The following is a 15,924-nucleotide window of genomic DNA, read 5'->3' as shown; positions in this document are numbered from 1 at the left end:
AGGCTATTATAGACAGTGGACTAAACACTACTACAGTTATGAGCCATCTCATTCCAAGATATTTTTGTGTAAAGTGAACAAATCCCTCACACTCAATTTTTCATAACTCGCCTGTTTGTACTTAATAAATAAAAATGTTTAAATTAATAAAAACATTTGGCGCGCAGTCACAGCGTTTGGGTTCGCGCGCTCAAAATGTTTGCGAAAAGTAAAGGCTACAGGCTAAAACACTCAAGGTTAGAGCCAGGGCAGACGACAGGAGGAAGCGTGCGAGGAAGAGTAGTGTGTGGGACCATTTCACCAAAAAGAATGACACAGATGTAAGTTGCAACTTGTGTGATACAGTGCTTAAATATGGAAATACATTACATCTACATTTCAGTGGTAACATATAAGGTGATGATGTCCATCATCTTTCTTTATTATTGTTAGCACTACCTCGAACTAAAGCGGCAAACTCTTCGGAGCTGTCATTTTCTTAAATGAGCCGCGGCAATGTTTCAAATGAGCTTCTAATGCTAGACAAACGCCTTTATTTTCAACGCGATCACCTTGTACTCAAACCATTTCGAAACTAAGTAGCCATTTGTCCTCCGATTACATACAAGCTTCTCGGCGGGGATTTTTAAAAAGTGACGTGAGTGGAAAGGCGGCGCCGGGGCAGTGTGTGTGTGAGCGGGAGGCAGAGAGATGCGACAGAGTTGCTAAATTGCAGGCGCGGCTCGAAATGGCTGTTCGAAATGGCCACTAGGGTAATCCCTAGTGATAACCTGTTTAAACCTTGGTAATGGTAACCCATACTTGGAATTTGTCCTCTGCATTTAACCAATCCAAGTTCACACACATTAGGAGTAGTGACTCGCTGACCATTAGGCCACGACTGCCCCATTTTAACGTAAGTCCCAAGTAGCCACAGTACTAAAATTTGTCCTATGTTTTACTTTTAGTTGGCTGAGCAGGCACGAACTTCCATTGACAGCCAGCTGAAGACAGCACGGGAGTTGAACCAGCAGCTGGAAGCCCGGTTGCTGGAAGCAGAGAAGGAAAACCTGGAGCTCCAGGAGGAGAAGATGAAAGCTGTAGATAGTGTTGAAGAACGGGTAAGGAACACACTCGAATGGCACGTCAATGTTTGTTGTAGCTGTTCTGTATAGTAAAGTTATAAAGATTGCAACCCCTTCTTTTGGCTGCACAACAGGTGAAGGAACTGAAGAGGAGCGTAACAGACATGCAGGCGGAGCTGCAGGATGCCCTGCAGAGAGCTGTGGCAGCGGTGGCCCAGGAGCAGAGAGCCACGCAGGACAGCAAACTTCAGGTAGCCGTGACACTCCTGGAACAAATCAGAATTGTTTCTTTACACAGCTCAGCTACCCACTGATTTTCTTGGATGTTTACTCACCTCTGTCTCATTTCTGGCTCAAGGCTAAGCTGGCTTCAGAGGCTCAGAATAAGTACGAGCGAGAGCTCATGCTGCATGCTGCGGATGTGGAAGCCCTACAGGCAGCCAAGAAACAGTGGCAGTCGTCAGTGCAGAACCTGAAGCAGCTAGAGGAGAAGACTCAGAAAGCTGCATCTGAACTGCATCAGGGTCGGACAGGCTGGGAACAGCAAGAGAAGAGATTAAAGGTGAGATCTTGTTGTTGGCAAAGGCAGAAGTATGTAAAAAAAAAGGAACCGACTGATGCATAATGTTAGAAAGAGCCCCACAGGCCATCATAAATTAAATACTATATTTAGGGGCCAAGCACTGAAGGTGTTTAGGCACTCGTTGTATCTGTTAAGAAGTGTTATTATTCTTCCTCCTTCCGCTCTCAAGTCTATGGCAGCTTATAGAACCTTATAGAACTCCTTGTGGGAAGGCTATGAAATTTGGTACACAGAAAGAGGAGAGTCTCAATCAACCACAGCAAATTTGGAGTCTCTAACTCAATCCTTCTAGCGCCACCAACTGTCCAAAGTCGAAACTTAGTACATGTCATTTCTCTGAGGCTGTATCTCTGCAAGGCTTTGGTATATTGACTCAACATTGTGTGTGTAATTGTCACCTCACACTGACCATACATCAATTTGGTAAGAGTGCCACTTATTGTCAAAAGTGGTAAGCAATTAAATCATTACCAGTGATTTTTAAGCGGTTTTGACTCAAAATGTCTTTAATTACTCATTGCTTCAGTTGGTCTGATGCTCCCAGACATGCTTGCATAACTCATCATGCCATATGTGTGCTTGACCCCTTAATTGCTGCTTGCAGCTATATTTAGCCTTGGCTTTATGTGCATGAATAATTATTGCAATCTTTCGTAAACCACTGAAGTGAATTCTTGGTCATATATTTAAAGTGATAGTCAATCCAAAAAAGAAAATTGTCATAATTTACTCCCACTCATGTCATTCTAAACATGTATGCATTTCTTTGTTTCTGCTGAATACTAAAGAATATATTTTGAAGAATTTTGATAACCGAACAGTTTCAGTTCCCATTGATTTCCATTGTATTGTTACAATACAGGCCACATATCCATACAATAGAAGTTAATTTTTCTCCTCAGGAAGAACTTTCTAAAGAGCAGAAGAGAGCTGAGGAGCTGCAGAAGCAGAACACCATGCTCCACGAGCAGATGGAGAACCTGAGCAGCAAGATAACCGCCTGCACCCAGCAGCAGAGCGCTAAAGAGAGCAGTCTGAACATCTCTTTGAATGAGGAGGGCAAGTCTCATGAGCAGATCCTGGACATTCTCAGGTACAACCCCTTGGCAACGTGACCCTTTTGAAGGGTCATGACATGCTGTCAAAATGCTTTGCAGTACTATAAAATAAAGGGATAGAAATGATGTGGCCTCTCATTCCCAACAGGTTTGTACGGCGGGAGAAGGAGATTACAGAGACCCGGTTGGAAGTGGCGGAGGTGGAGACCCTGCGCTATAAACAGCGCATGGAGTACCTAGAGGGAGAGCTGAAGGAACTACAGGACAGCCTGAATGCAGAGAGGGAAAAGCTACAGGTCTTAAAGTGTTTTCAATTAGTTTTCCTAAATGTTCTCTCTATCTACAATTGGTTGGCTTAACCAATGGCATGAGTGTCTAAATGGGATCTGTTTGTCTATTGTTATATTTTTTTTAAATACTTAGTTGTTGCTAAATGTTTAGTTGGCACAAGAGAAAACATTTAACATTAAAGTTAGTTAACACTTCACCGAACTTGATCTGATTTTGAAAAAAACAAAAAACATATGCTGCAGTCAGTTAACATCTCGATCTGCAGGTGACGACAAAGACCTTGACACAGCAGGAAGACATGATGAAGCGGATGGATAGTATGAGTGCTCTGACCGAGACCAACAAGATGCTGAAGAATGAGAAGAACAGACTGGAGCATGAACTACAGCAGACTAAGGCCAAGGCAAGACTTTAAGAGCACATTGTGTACCTCACTCATTAAGACCATTTCCTGTCTTATTTATTAGCTAAGGTGATCATCAGAGATCAAGACTTGATCTCCATGACAGGCACTGTCTTTATAGATAATTAGAAATAATGTTATTTCAAGAAACAAGGTAGTTGGTTATAGGTAATTAGAGACTTTACAACAGATCACTACGGTGCACATCTTGGTAGAACACTGGTTCTCAACCAGTGGGCTGGGGCCCATGTGGATAACTTAAAAAGTCTTCAAATTGGTAAATTAGGGGGTTTAAGTCTAAAAAGTTGAGTGTCCTATAGCTGTCATAAAAAAATTAATGATTCATAAAATATTACTCCATTAGTAATAGTGAAGTCAGATTAGCTTAACTGTAGATTTTAATAATAGTAGTCGATTGATGTGTACAGGTCAGTCTGTGTATATTTGCTTAAACATTGCTAATCAGATTTTGATTGCATGTCATTTTGTAGATTCGTAAGCTGGAAGCAGACATCAAGCCCCTGCTGGACTCCAATGGTGAGCTGAGTGAGAAGAGTGGCATGTTACAGGCTGAGAAGAAACTCCTCGAGGACGATGTCAAGCGCTTGAAGGCCCGCACACAGGTCTCTGGATCTCACTGCTCATGCATAAACTTCTGTACATTGGATGAAACATGTAGAATATTAAATACTAGTATGTTAGGTTAGTTTTATTCAGTCGAGCATGACCAAACTTGACTTGTAGTGCGGTTCTCAGTATCTAACTCTATAATTGTATTGGTCATGCAGCAACTGCTGAGTCAGCAGAAGGACAGCGATCAGGAGGAAAGTAAGAAGCTGAATTCTGAGAGAGAAGCCAATCTCAAACGCATCCAGCAGCTCACAGAGGAGACGGGGAAACTCAAGAATGAGGTGGCCAGGTCAGTTTGTGCAGTTTGATTAAATCATACATTGTTAAAACAAACAAATAAACAAAAAAACTTCCATTTTAAAAGAGCAGTCTTCTTTCTCTACCTACCAAACAGGAGCCAAGCTTCAATCACCACAGCTCAGAGCCAGGTGCAGAACCTGCAGGATAGCCTTGGGAAGGTCACCACTGAAAGGGATAATCTGAAGAAGGAGCTGGAGGCAAAGACACTGGACACCCAGGAGAAACTCAAAACCATCACACAGGTCAAGAAGATAGGTCGTCGCTACAAAACCCAGTACGAAGAGCTCAAAGATCAGCATGATAAGGTATACCAGAACAGGTGGTTATCATTTAGATTTTTTTTTTTAAGGTCTGAGAATCTGAGTCGGTCACATCTCTCTCACAGATGGTGGCAGAGGCTGCTTCTAAACCAGTACAGGAGCAGGAAGACCGTCAGGCCTCGGTGCAGGAGATTCAGAACCTGAAGAGCTCATTGAGTCAGGCACAGAACAGATCCTCAGAGCTGGAAACTCAACTGGACAGCATACAGAAGGTACTCATTTAAGGCTTAGTGTGCTGTTCTGACAATCGTATCTAAAAAAGTTTGTAAAGCCATTGTAGTAGTAATCCACACAAAGCGAGCGGTTTATTCCATGTCTTCTGAAGAGATATTTAATTTAGGAAAATGTATTTAGAATTTTATGCACATATAAACATTAATGCACATAGAGCACATAAAATCTGGGAAATGGAACCTCATCCATACTTTACCTCAAGAGCAAACCTCATTGATTCTTGCATCTCAAGCAAGCATATTTGAGCTTCTCTTTACCATTTTTGATGTGCTCTTTGAATGTGTATTGATCAATGTTTATAAGTGAATAACAGCCTTAATTAAATATTTAATTTTTGGGTGAGCTAACCTTTTATGTCTGCATTAGATTAAAAATCTTTATTGAAACCCTCCAAGTACAAATCAAACAATTAAAGCTTCCTGATTACTTTTACAGACCCACATTGTATAATCCCTCAGTTCTCTGGGACGTCCGGTGCTGTAAAAGTACACAGTACTCAAGTCACAAACACTGCCATTGTGGGCTTCTCTGGTTTAGCTCATGTTATATAATGGTAATAAAGTGTTTATTCCAGGAAGTGAAACAGTAATGAAGTGTTTGTTCATTAACTTTTGAGATGGTGAAGTGTGAAGTTAGTTTGATGGAGTGAGACAAATATTATTGTTGGGCTTTAGTGGCCTTTGTGGAAAAGAGTTTGAAGGTGTTCTTGCATCCCCGTCATTGTTGTTTATGAAGTGCATAACTCAATGAGTTTGCCAGCAGCGTATTCAAAACGTATATGTGGTGATGTTTGGGTGCAGACGGTGCAGGAGCGTGAAGCGGAGCTGAAGAGCCTGCAGGAGCAGCTGGCACAGGTGCAGCCAGAGCTCAACCGTATAAAAGCAGAGCTACAGGAGAAGGGTAACCTGGAGGAGCAGCTTCGACAGCAGATCGCTGACAAAGAGGAGAAGACCAAAAAAGCTTTCATGGGAGCCAAGCAGAAGATCAACCAGCTTAACAGTTAGTAAACCAGAACACATGCCAAGCACATCATTCCTGCAGATATTCTTAGTGTCCAAAGCTGTTTAGTCCATCTAGAAAATGATGACCATTATTTACAAGACAAAGATCCAAATACATTTTTGGCATTTAAAGATCAATTTCTTTAGCAGTATTTGACAGTTTGAATTGAAATAATGCTAAAAATGGAAAAGGGTGGAAATTACACAATACATTTTTTTTTAAAAACAACTTTAATAAACTAAAGGCTGTTGGCCTTTTATATCCTACGTCAACATTCTGTTTTGAATGGCACACTACCATTCAAAAGTTTTGGGTCAGTAAGATTATTTATTTTTAAGTTTCTACTTGAAATAAATGCTGTTCTTTTGAATTTTCTATTTATCAGAGAATCTTGAAAAACTTAATTCATGGTTTCAACAAAAATATTTCGCAGCACAACTGCTTTCAACGTGCATTGATAATAAGAATTGTTACTTGAGCACCAAATCATTATATCGAAATGTTTTCTGAAGGATCATGTGCAACTTGGTGTGCATTAGAGACCTTTCAAAAACATAAGAAAAATCATTCAGACCCCAGACTTCGCACAATATAAAGACCCCTTGGTTTTACAAGCACAGTTTTAAGTACAATATAAAAGTCTCTATTTAAAATCTAAATGTGTGTGTGTTTAGGTGCAAAGGAGCAGCTGGCGAAAGAGAACGAGGAGCTGAAGCAGCAGAGAGAGGAGCTGGATGTGAGGATGAGTGCGCTCAAGTCACAGTATGAAGGCCGGTTGAGCCGACAGGAGAGAGAGCTGAGGGAACTCCGTGAGCAACAGGAGAGACACGGAGAACAGAGAGATGAAGCTCAGGAGCCTGGCCAGAGCAAGGTTCAGTACCACAGTCTCTGTACTCACTGCCTATATTTACTCTTGACAGATATATGTAGAAATACTATCTGTCTGTTTTTCATTCATGGGTTTTTAACTATTACTTTTTATATATCTGGCTAGAGACATCCTGGGCTTTAAAGGATTTAGGTAAATATTTAAGTGTTTGTCCTTTATTGATCAAAGTACTTGTGATCTTTTCCAGATTCAGGAGGCACAGAGGTCATCAGATGCTCGACAGATCACTCTCAAACCCACACCTGCTGCTGACAGAGGAAGGTAGTTCTCCATTTAGAGCTGGAATTCAAGAGGATGAATCTTTTATTGCAGCAGTGTTCAATATTGTTGTTTCATATTTCATCTATTATCAGTGCCAGTACATCCGAGCCGCCCACCGCTAACATCAAGCCCACACCAGTCGCTGCCACCCCCAGCAAGCCTTCACCAATTGCAGGGAGCAAGTCCACTCCTAGGGCAAGCATCCGCCCAATGGTAACACCCGGTCCTGCAACCACGCCCACAGCCACAGTCATGCCCACCACACAGGTCGAAACGCAGGAAGGTATGGCTGAAGGTCAGGCTTCATGAAATCTTATGAATTATTTTAGTGCATAAGTGGTAAATTGTCATTGTTTTGTCCCATCAGCTATGCCATCCATAGAGGGTCCACTAGAGCATGTGACTGTCTATGGCAGCACCAGCGGCTCAGTGCGCTCCACCAGCCCTAACATACAGACAACACAGCCAATGCTCAGCCTGCAACAGAGTCAAGCCACAGCTTTCGTCCAGCCCACTCAGCAGCAGGCCAGTCAGGAACCAGCAACGACCATTATGGAGGCAGTCCATAGCTCACAGATGGAGAGGCCATCCACTTCCACTGCTGTCTTTGGTACAGGTACAAATAACCAATATAATTAAAGTCAACCTCTATTTACGTTCATACAAGTTCCCAATCTTACTCTACGTGATTTACGTGATTTATTTTATTTTATTGCAGCAACATTGATTTTTGACCTGGGTCAGAAATAATGTTTACTAGTAACCAAATAATATTAACTAGTAACTAAATAATAAGACCCAAAATGTTAAGTGTGATGATATGAATCAGATTTGGTATATATTAACATTTTGTTATTTTACAACTTTTACACTTTTTACACTTTTATTAATATGAGGTTTCTTACTATCGTACCGTTCTTCTGTCAGTGTCAGCGACAGCAGGCTCATCTGTGCCCAAACGAGTGCGAGAGGAAGAGCAGGAGAGCTCCACCGAGGTGAGCGACTCCACTCAGGACGACCCCACCCACCCACCCATCACTAAGAAGCTCCGCATCATACGAAGAGTGGGCCTGGAGGTGAGCAGTGTATACCTTGATGCTTGTTTATCAAAAATCCCGGAAAAGAGTGCATAATTTTCCAAAGAAATCCATAGTTTTTAGTGGGGAAACAATACTTTGGTTATGGGTTAAGACTATATATTTTTTAAGAATGTTTTTTTAAAGATATAATATATCTATATTTTTTACATTGCATCACTTATTGTGCCATGGGCCGATTTTGACCTGAGTATCAACTGAGGCTTTTCACATGATGTTATGGAGCCTTTTTTTTGTTAAAAATTAAGTTATGAGTTATTAGAAGATTACATTAGACTGGGTCAAAACTGAACCAGGGATGAAAAATGTGTTGTCAGATTGAGAATGCATCAGGAGGAAAAAGGAATCTGCTCATTCATTTTTGAATCCGATACACTGGTCACACTGTATGTGTCTGTAGAAAGAGGTTTTGTCTTTATATTATAATTACCAGTCTTTGCAAACTCACAGCTCATGTAAAATTAATTTCTTTGTTGTAGATGCTCCATTTGCGGTGCAGGAAACACTTGTGTAGTTAGTGCTTTGGCCATTGAAAATTTGCTCTTTTAGATTTATACATCATCCCACAATGCACTTTTTGCAGGATGCTTCAGGTACTGAGGAGAGTAATGATGCTATGGGTGAAGTTTCAGGAGAAGTCCAGCAGCCTTCTGATGCCAGTGAGGTACCAGCCATTTATCCCTTAATAACAGCATAACTAACTACTCATCCCAGCAATGAACAACCAGTGCACTAATCATGTCTGTTCATTGCTCACAGGAAGCATATCCCGTGTTAGGAGAGGGAGATGAAGAATCTTTGTCTCAGTCTGTCCCAATGGATCAAGTGAGTGAGTCCCAACCATCCGAGACTCAGATCAGCGGACACGACTCATCCGAGGAGTATAAGCATGACGTCATCATCATAGAGACAGATAGTGGCACAGAGGAGGAAGAGGAGGAGCAGGAGGAGCCTGGACAGGTCAGTGTGTTTATCAGAGAAGCTATGTAATTAGCAACATGTATTAACCTTTCTTCTTTCTGCAGTATGAAGATGATGATGATGCTGAAGACGAAGATGATGAAGATGGTGATGGAGGCATGGCAGAAGCAGCCGAAGAGAGTAATGAAGGCAGTGGGAGTGCAGATGCCAATGAGGCCTATGAGGGGAATGAGGCAGAGGTGACGTCTACATAACACTTAAAAGAACGATTAAGTTGCTAGAAGATGATCCTAATTTACTACAGTTCTTGAAATTCTTTTATTCTTCTAGTGAGTTTGAGTGTTTAACATGTTATGGTGGTTTTTGGTGTGTTGGCAGGGAGATGGGGCAGATGATCCAGGCATTGACAATGAAGAGAGTCAAGAAGCATCGGAGTCAATCCAGAAGCAAGCGGACTCTCAGAGCAGTGGTACAAAAACACACACACGACACAGTCGCTAACGCTATGGTACACACTGCCATTCAAAAGTTTGTGGAGATTATTTTTGAAATGTCTGTCATGCTTGCCAAGGTGGCTTTTTTTTAAATCAAAATGACAGTAAAAACAGTAATATTGTAAAACATCTCAATTTAAAATTGCTGTTTTCAGTTTTAATTTATTTGAATATGTAATTTATTCCTGTTTTGCTGCTCAAGAAACTTCGGAAATGTCGTATTATCACTGTTGAAATCAGTTGTGCTGCTTATATTTTGTAAAAAAAATTTTTTGTAAATCGTGATGCATTTTATTTTCAGAATTCTTTGATCACCATCATAGAAAAAAGGTTATGCAATGACGACTAGATTATGAAAGTGTAGAATATGGCCCTTTCTAAACAATACGTTTATCGGATCTAGCATTAGTAATTAACACTCTCTGTGTTCACAGGTGAAGCTAGTGTCAGCACCTTGGAGTCCTTCCCTGCTGAGCCCGTGAGAGAGCACCAGCCAGTCCCCAGCACCACCACCTCCTCCCTGGGCCTACGCTTGCCCCAATCCCCCCGGAGACCGCATCACACCCCACCCCCACGTCTCAACATCCACCCCATCCCTGAGCTTGGACCCCCCATCATGCAGGTTTGGATGACAAACCATGCCCTCAAGCATAAGAGTTTTATTTTGTTTTTTTGGTCACTACATAATTCCCATAGCCCATTTCTTTATTAAATAATTTTGATGACTCTACCATTATTTTCCACAGAGGCAGCCAGGACAGAGCAGGCGGCCCTCAATGAGTCGTGCACCCCAGCTCACGCCTGGAATCGGTAGCATGGTGAGTGAACTTTGTGTGTAATACCAATGTAAACATCTCACGTCTTTAAGGCTTCAGAGTTTCTGACCATCTTTTTGGTTCCTACAGCAACACTTCTTTGATGATGATGACAGAATGGTTCCCAGCACACCCACCCTTGTGGTGCCACACCGCACAGACGGATTTGCAGAGGCCATTCAGTGAGTCACAGAAGCTTTTCACTATTTTATAGCAAGAAGGGACACATCATTAAACACCTCTGTTAATGATGCGTCTCTCCATCTCAGTTCTCCTCAGGTGGCTGGCGTTCCTCGCTTCCGTTTCGGCCCTCCTGAGGACATGATGCCCCAGGCCAGCTCTTCTCATTCTGACTTGAGCCATCTGGCCACACATGGAGGTGAGAACCAGCATGACACAGTAATGATGCTTTTACTTTGTTTCGAGATTACAAGATGACAACCCGGAGATTCTGTTTTATGTGCGTTCATGTCCTTTTGGCTCTAACATTAGTTTCTGAGGAAACTCTGAACAACATATTTTTTTTACAGTATTTATTATATTCTTTTTTATTTATTAATACACTATCATTCAAAAAGTTTGATGTATTTGAGAAAAATTATCTTACGTTCACCAAGGCTGCATTTATTTGATCAAAAATACAGTAAGAACAATAATATTGTGAAATTATTACAATTTAAAATATCTGTTTTCTATTTTATTATATTTTAAAATGTAATTTATTCCTGTGATGGCAAAGCGGAATTTTCAGCATCCTTACCCCAGTCTTCAATGTCACATGATTCTAATATGATGATTTGCTGCTCAAGAAACATTTCTTATTATTATCAGTGTTGAAAACTGTTATGCTGCTTAATATTTTCTGGAAACTGATGCTTTTTTCAGGATTCTTTAGTGAATAGAAAGTCTTTTGTAACATTATAAATGTCTTTACTGTCCGTTTTCAAATTGTACCAAACCCAAACGTTTTGAGCAGTAGTGTACATTTTAAAATTGTTAGTGTCCACCACAGTGTATAACTCAAAGTATTTTTCCAAGTACATTTTTCAAGTATCTGTAGTTTATACTAGAGTATTTTTATTTTGAGAAACTTTTACTTCCCTACATTTCAAAGCATTAAAATCATCATACTTTTTACTACATTTCCTAAAACGTTCCTTGTTATTTTGTACTGAATAAATTGTCACCTGCTCCCCGATTCGTGAACAAGCTGTTTTGTTTTTTTCAATGAACCTATTAAATCGGTTCACAAATCACACCGATTGATTCATTCGCAAATTGGACTGATCTGATTGCAGCTGCTCATTTTATTTCATAATTTTTAAAGTTATATTTAGTTTTTTTTCACTTGTGTACACATGAAGTATCAGTAACCTAAATTGATCATTTTATTTAATGTTTTGATAGTGTATGGCAAGTTTTGGCAATGAAATAAAATGTTTTCTTACTTTCAGATCAACACATATTATTATATATCTGTAGTCACTAATCTTCCTTACTGACTAGTGCTGGCTACTTGACAATTCATAATTCATGATGTCAGACCCAGCAATTTAAGGCTCGGTATTTAAGCTGTAGGATTGTATAAAATACTTAAAGGGGTGGTAGATTATGACTTTACTAACTTTTGTTAGTGTAATGTTGCTGTTTGAGCATAAACAACATCTGCAAAGTTACAACGCTCAAAGCAAAGGGAGATATTTTCTTTTTAAGGACTAAAACAAATGACTGATCGGGAGGGACTACACAAGCTTCCTCCCGGGTTAGTGACATCACAAACCCTAAAATGTACATTATCCCCTGGGAAAACCCAACAATGGGGCTGAGTCCTTGAGTAGAGGAAGAGTTGTCGTAGTAGAGCACATTTGGGAGTCTGTCGTGTCAGTCTTTTCACATTTATTGCAATACAGTACGTTACACAAATACAATAACATGTCACTCTGTAGGCAACTTGCAACACTAGCGATTTATAGATTATCATGACAGAATATGCTAATCAATGATTGATGAATTTATGTAGCTGATGTGGAGTTAACCATCTTCAACTAACCATTCAGAAACATCCTGTTGCATTCTTCATGTCTCTCCATCATTGTCCAACTTCGGTTTGAACATAAAAGCCAGAACAGTTTCTGACATTTTAGTGCGTGTCTGCAAGCTGCCTGCTAACACACAAGCTCTTGAAGCTCCGCTTTCTGTGCCGGGAGCAGCAGCTCACTTGCATTTAAAGGGACACACAAACATTGATTTTGCTTACCTTCAAAAAGGGACAATTTTAACATGCTATAAAATATTTAATCTGTGGGATAGTTTGAGCTAAAACTTCACATACAGACTCTGGGGACATCAGATACTTATTTTACATATTGTAAAAAGGGGAATTATACCACCCCTTTTAATATAAAGTTATTAAATCTTGATTAGTACTTTTTACTTTTCATACTTGAGTAAAATTACAAAAGTACTTGATTTTTAATGTACCGGTACTCGAGTAAAATTGAAAAGGAGTATTACTCCGTATACGTATTAATACGTTTACTAGAGTAATATTTTATGAGGTTACCTGTACTTTAACTAAAGTACTCAATTTGTAATCTTCGTCTTCCACTGGTTATACTGTTTTTTTCATGCATTGTAAACCAGCATGTGCTAATTGAACAGTATATTTATAAATGAACTTTAACCATGATCAATAAATGCTGTAAAATATCACATTTTAATATTATACATATACGTATATTAATTAATGACAGAATTTACATTTTTGAACTAACCCTTTAAATATCATCTGGTGACCAATATGCATGCCTAGTTAACAAACAGAACCTTACATTTAAAAGTGTTGACACAATGCTCATAATGCTAAATAAGTCATGTACTGCTTTAATGACTGCAAAACATTTAGTTTGCTTAGGACTTTACATGATGTCAAATGAAATAAGTCAGATCTTTTCTTTTTCTTTTTTCTTTCACTATTTGAATATTAGTAATTGTGATCATTCTTGTAAGTTGTATAATTGATGTGAATGCAGCGTAAGACCTGCTGCCATTCTTCCTGTAATGTGTGTCACATAAAAGTAAGAGGCTGTCTGTCTTCGCCAGGGTTGGGCATGTATGAATGTCCTCTCTTCCTGCCCACTCACGATGAAGAATCTGGAGGCAGGAGTGTCCCCACCACCCCTCTACAAGTGGCTGCTCCAGGTGAGCAGCTGGTGAAGTCAGGTTATGTTCATTTAGTCGATATATATGACTGTTAGTCAAACCTAACGGTTCTCCTCCCACTTTCATCTGTCTGGACAGTGACTGTATTCACAGAGAGTCACCCCTCTGATGTGTCAGAGACCGCCTCTCAGTCGGTTCCCATGGTGAGCACGTCCACCGCCAGTCTGGCCGCCCCAGGCGAAGCTGTCCCGGGAGATGATGGAGATGATGTCTTTGTGGCCGAGGCCGAGAGTGAAGGGTGGGCGCTCACTCAGTTTGCTAGTTCACCTCTTTCAGTTTTTTTTCACCTCTTTCAGTTTTTTTTCAGTGGAGTGGTAGTAATTGTGCTCTGTGTATAGGGCGAGTAGTGAGGCCTGTCTAGAGGGCCAGTCGGAGATGGAGTCCACTCAGCCGCTCGACGATGCCAGCATGCCCTCCACTAGTCAAGAGCCCACATCCAGCTCCGCAGGTACACACCATTTCATACTAGCTTCTTTGTTCATTTAAAAATCTATTGGTAATGTAACTGTCGTAGGCCACAAGAGCTGTGCGTAAACCTCCCTCCCCTGATCTCAAGAGCGACTCATGCTAGCTAGAGGCTGCGGTCTTTAGCGTCCATGTTAGAGCACCGCCTCCCACACCGGAGACCACGGAATTCAAATCCCTCTCTGAGTGGGTCAGTAGGACCGGTTACAGTAACACTTTTTTTTTACAGTGTCCTTATTACCTGTAGTTGCTAAAGTAATTACTTAAAATTGTTCATAATTACATGCAAACTAACCCCAATCTTAACCCTATAGTAAGTACATGTAGTGCTGAAATGTATGACACTGTAACACCTTAAAATAAAGTGTAACCAATGTATTTAATTTCTGAAATTAAGAAAAAGCCTCAGTAAAGAATGAAATTCTTGAAAAGAAACATCAAGTAGTTTAGTAAAATTAGTTTTACTTGTTAAGGAAAGCATTGTTATCATCATTATATCACACAAGGCTTTATTCATAATTTTTTTTTATAATAAAACCTCAACTTCTAACTAAATCATGGTATTTATGAATTATGTGAATGGATTATTTGTACCAAAAAATCCTTTTTTAAAATCTTGATGTTTGCACATGCATTTATGGTGTAATGAAAATGTTTTTTGTTTTACTTCACAATAGTTGACAAAAACATGACGTTTTTTTTGTAATTCGAGAGATTATTTAAACTTTTCTTGAAAATGTGAAACTATATAGTAAAACTATGTATAAAATGGCTATTGTCCAATCAGAAACAAGGATTGGAACTAACCGTGTTTTATTCACGATAAAACACGCCTATGACCGCTTCACCCAACGGCTCTATGTATCACTTCACTACCCAACACACCTAGCAACCACTCTTAGAAACTTAAACGCATGTTTGATCTCATTGATATTGTTCATTGAAGCTATAGTAGAGTATTGTGAGAGATCGAGTAAGCGGGTGTACCTGCATTTACAGTAGACATAGCATTTTCCTTCAGGTCAGTCCTATATTCATAAATATTCTGAGACAGTCCTAGCCTTTGTCTGAAACCGCTCCCTATCCACTATATAGTGCACTCAAATGCCATACACTATATAGGGATTAGTGAATGAGTGAACGATTGAGCAGTTTCGGACACAGCTCTACTTATTCACGATACAGCACAGCCTCTCGTACCTTATTGCTTGCATGAAACCAACAACACCCCGCTTCTCGTTGTCTTTAGATACCAGCACTAGCAGCAGTACTGGTCAGGCCAAGCCTGCAAGCCGACTCCTTCCTCAGCACCAGCTGCCCCGGAGGAACCAGCTCATCAGGAGAGGTTAGGATCCCAGTACTCACATTCTCTCACGTACTGTATAGTAACACCACACAGACTGGATTTTTAAAGCTTTCATTTTATTGAAGCAAAGGTTAATTGAAATGTATACAGAAGCTTTTTATTTGTCAGGACATTAATCAACAGTTTGTATTAAATTGGATGTTTGTTCTGTAGAATTATTTTATTTTATTGTAGAAACTTAATCTACAAAAATCTTCAATTTGTTAAGAGTGAGATTCGATTTGGTGTGTTATCCTGTAGGTATTGATTTTCCTCGTGGAGGCCGGGGTCGAGGATTCAGAGGCTCTCCCTTCTAAATCCCCCTGCCTTCACAGCGTCTGCCCAGCAGAAACACTGATCACACGCCCGTGATCGACACTCTTCAAAGCCCCCGGAATCAGCCTACTGCTTTTTTTACTTTGGTTAATGTTTCTTTTCAATGTTCAATTTGTTTTTATATTTTGTGAGTAATCATCCTGACGCTATGTTTAAAGGTTTTGCTAATAAATGGAGAATCTTTCTCGCCATGC

At 40.1% G+C, this 15,924-nt stretch overlaps 1 protein-coding gene across 1 annotated transcript in view; it reads left to right on the top strand.

Moving 5' to 3' along the window:
- The window catches only part of LOC306998462 (nucleoprotein TPR-like), a 24,821-nt gene extending 8,897 nt beyond the window's left edge, over window positions 1-15,924 (top strand). Inside the window, exons 23-51 of the mRNA XM_079612559.1 lie at window positions 948-1,100; window positions 1,199-1,315; window positions 1,423-1,626; window positions 2,550-2,740; window positions 2,854-3,001; window positions 3,262-3,399; window positions 3,891-4,022; window positions 4,188-4,318; window positions 4,424-4,634; window positions 4,715-4,861; window positions 5,684-5,882; window positions 6,560-6,756; window positions 6,962-7,035; window positions 7,128-7,318; window positions 7,403-7,651; window positions 7,963-8,111; window positions 8,716-8,796; window positions 8,892-9,092; window positions 9,158-9,292; window positions 9,432-9,522; window positions 9,982-10,169; window positions 10,294-10,365; window positions 10,453-10,544; window positions 10,632-10,741; window positions 13,465-13,563; window positions 13,663-13,822; window positions 13,923-14,032; window positions 15,299-15,394; window positions 15,656-15,924. Of these exons, the coding sequence (XP_079468685.1) occupies window positions 948-1,100; window positions 1,199-1,315; window positions 1,423-1,626; window positions 2,550-2,740; window positions 2,854-3,001; window positions 3,262-3,399; window positions 3,891-4,022; window positions 4,188-4,318; window positions 4,424-4,634; window positions 4,715-4,861; window positions 5,684-5,882; window positions 6,560-6,756; window positions 6,962-7,035; window positions 7,128-7,318; window positions 7,403-7,651; window positions 7,963-8,111; window positions 8,716-8,796; window positions 8,892-9,092; window positions 9,158-9,292; window positions 9,432-9,522; window positions 9,982-10,169; window positions 10,294-10,365; window positions 10,453-10,544; window positions 10,632-10,741; window positions 13,465-13,563; window positions 13,663-13,822; window positions 13,923-14,032; window positions 15,299-15,394; window positions 15,656-15,711 (4,122 nt within the window). The 3' untranslated portion in view covers window positions 15,712-15,924. The remainder of the gene's footprint in view (window positions 1-947; window positions 1,101-1,198; window positions 1,316-1,422; window positions 1,627-2,549; window positions 2,741-2,853; window positions 3,002-3,261; window positions 3,400-3,890; window positions 4,023-4,187; window positions 4,319-4,423; window positions 4,635-4,714; window positions 4,862-5,683; window positions 5,883-6,559; window positions 6,757-6,961; window positions 7,036-7,127; window positions 7,319-7,402; window positions 7,652-7,962; window positions 8,112-8,715; window positions 8,797-8,891; window positions 9,093-9,157; window positions 9,293-9,431; window positions 9,523-9,981; window positions 10,170-10,293; window positions 10,366-10,452; window positions 10,545-10,631; window positions 10,742-13,464; window positions 13,564-13,662; window positions 13,823-13,922; window positions 14,033-15,298; window positions 15,395-15,655) is intronic.

Source organism: Phoxinus phoxinus (genome assembly GCF_949152265.1).
Source record: "Phoxinus phoxinus genome assembly, chromosome: 5".
In the NCBI taxonomy this organism is placed as follows: Eukaryota; Metazoa; Chordata; class Actinopteri; order Cypriniformes; family Leuciscidae; genus Phoxinus; species Phoxinus phoxinus.
This window is presented reverse-complemented; position numbering and strand designations above follow the sequence as displayed.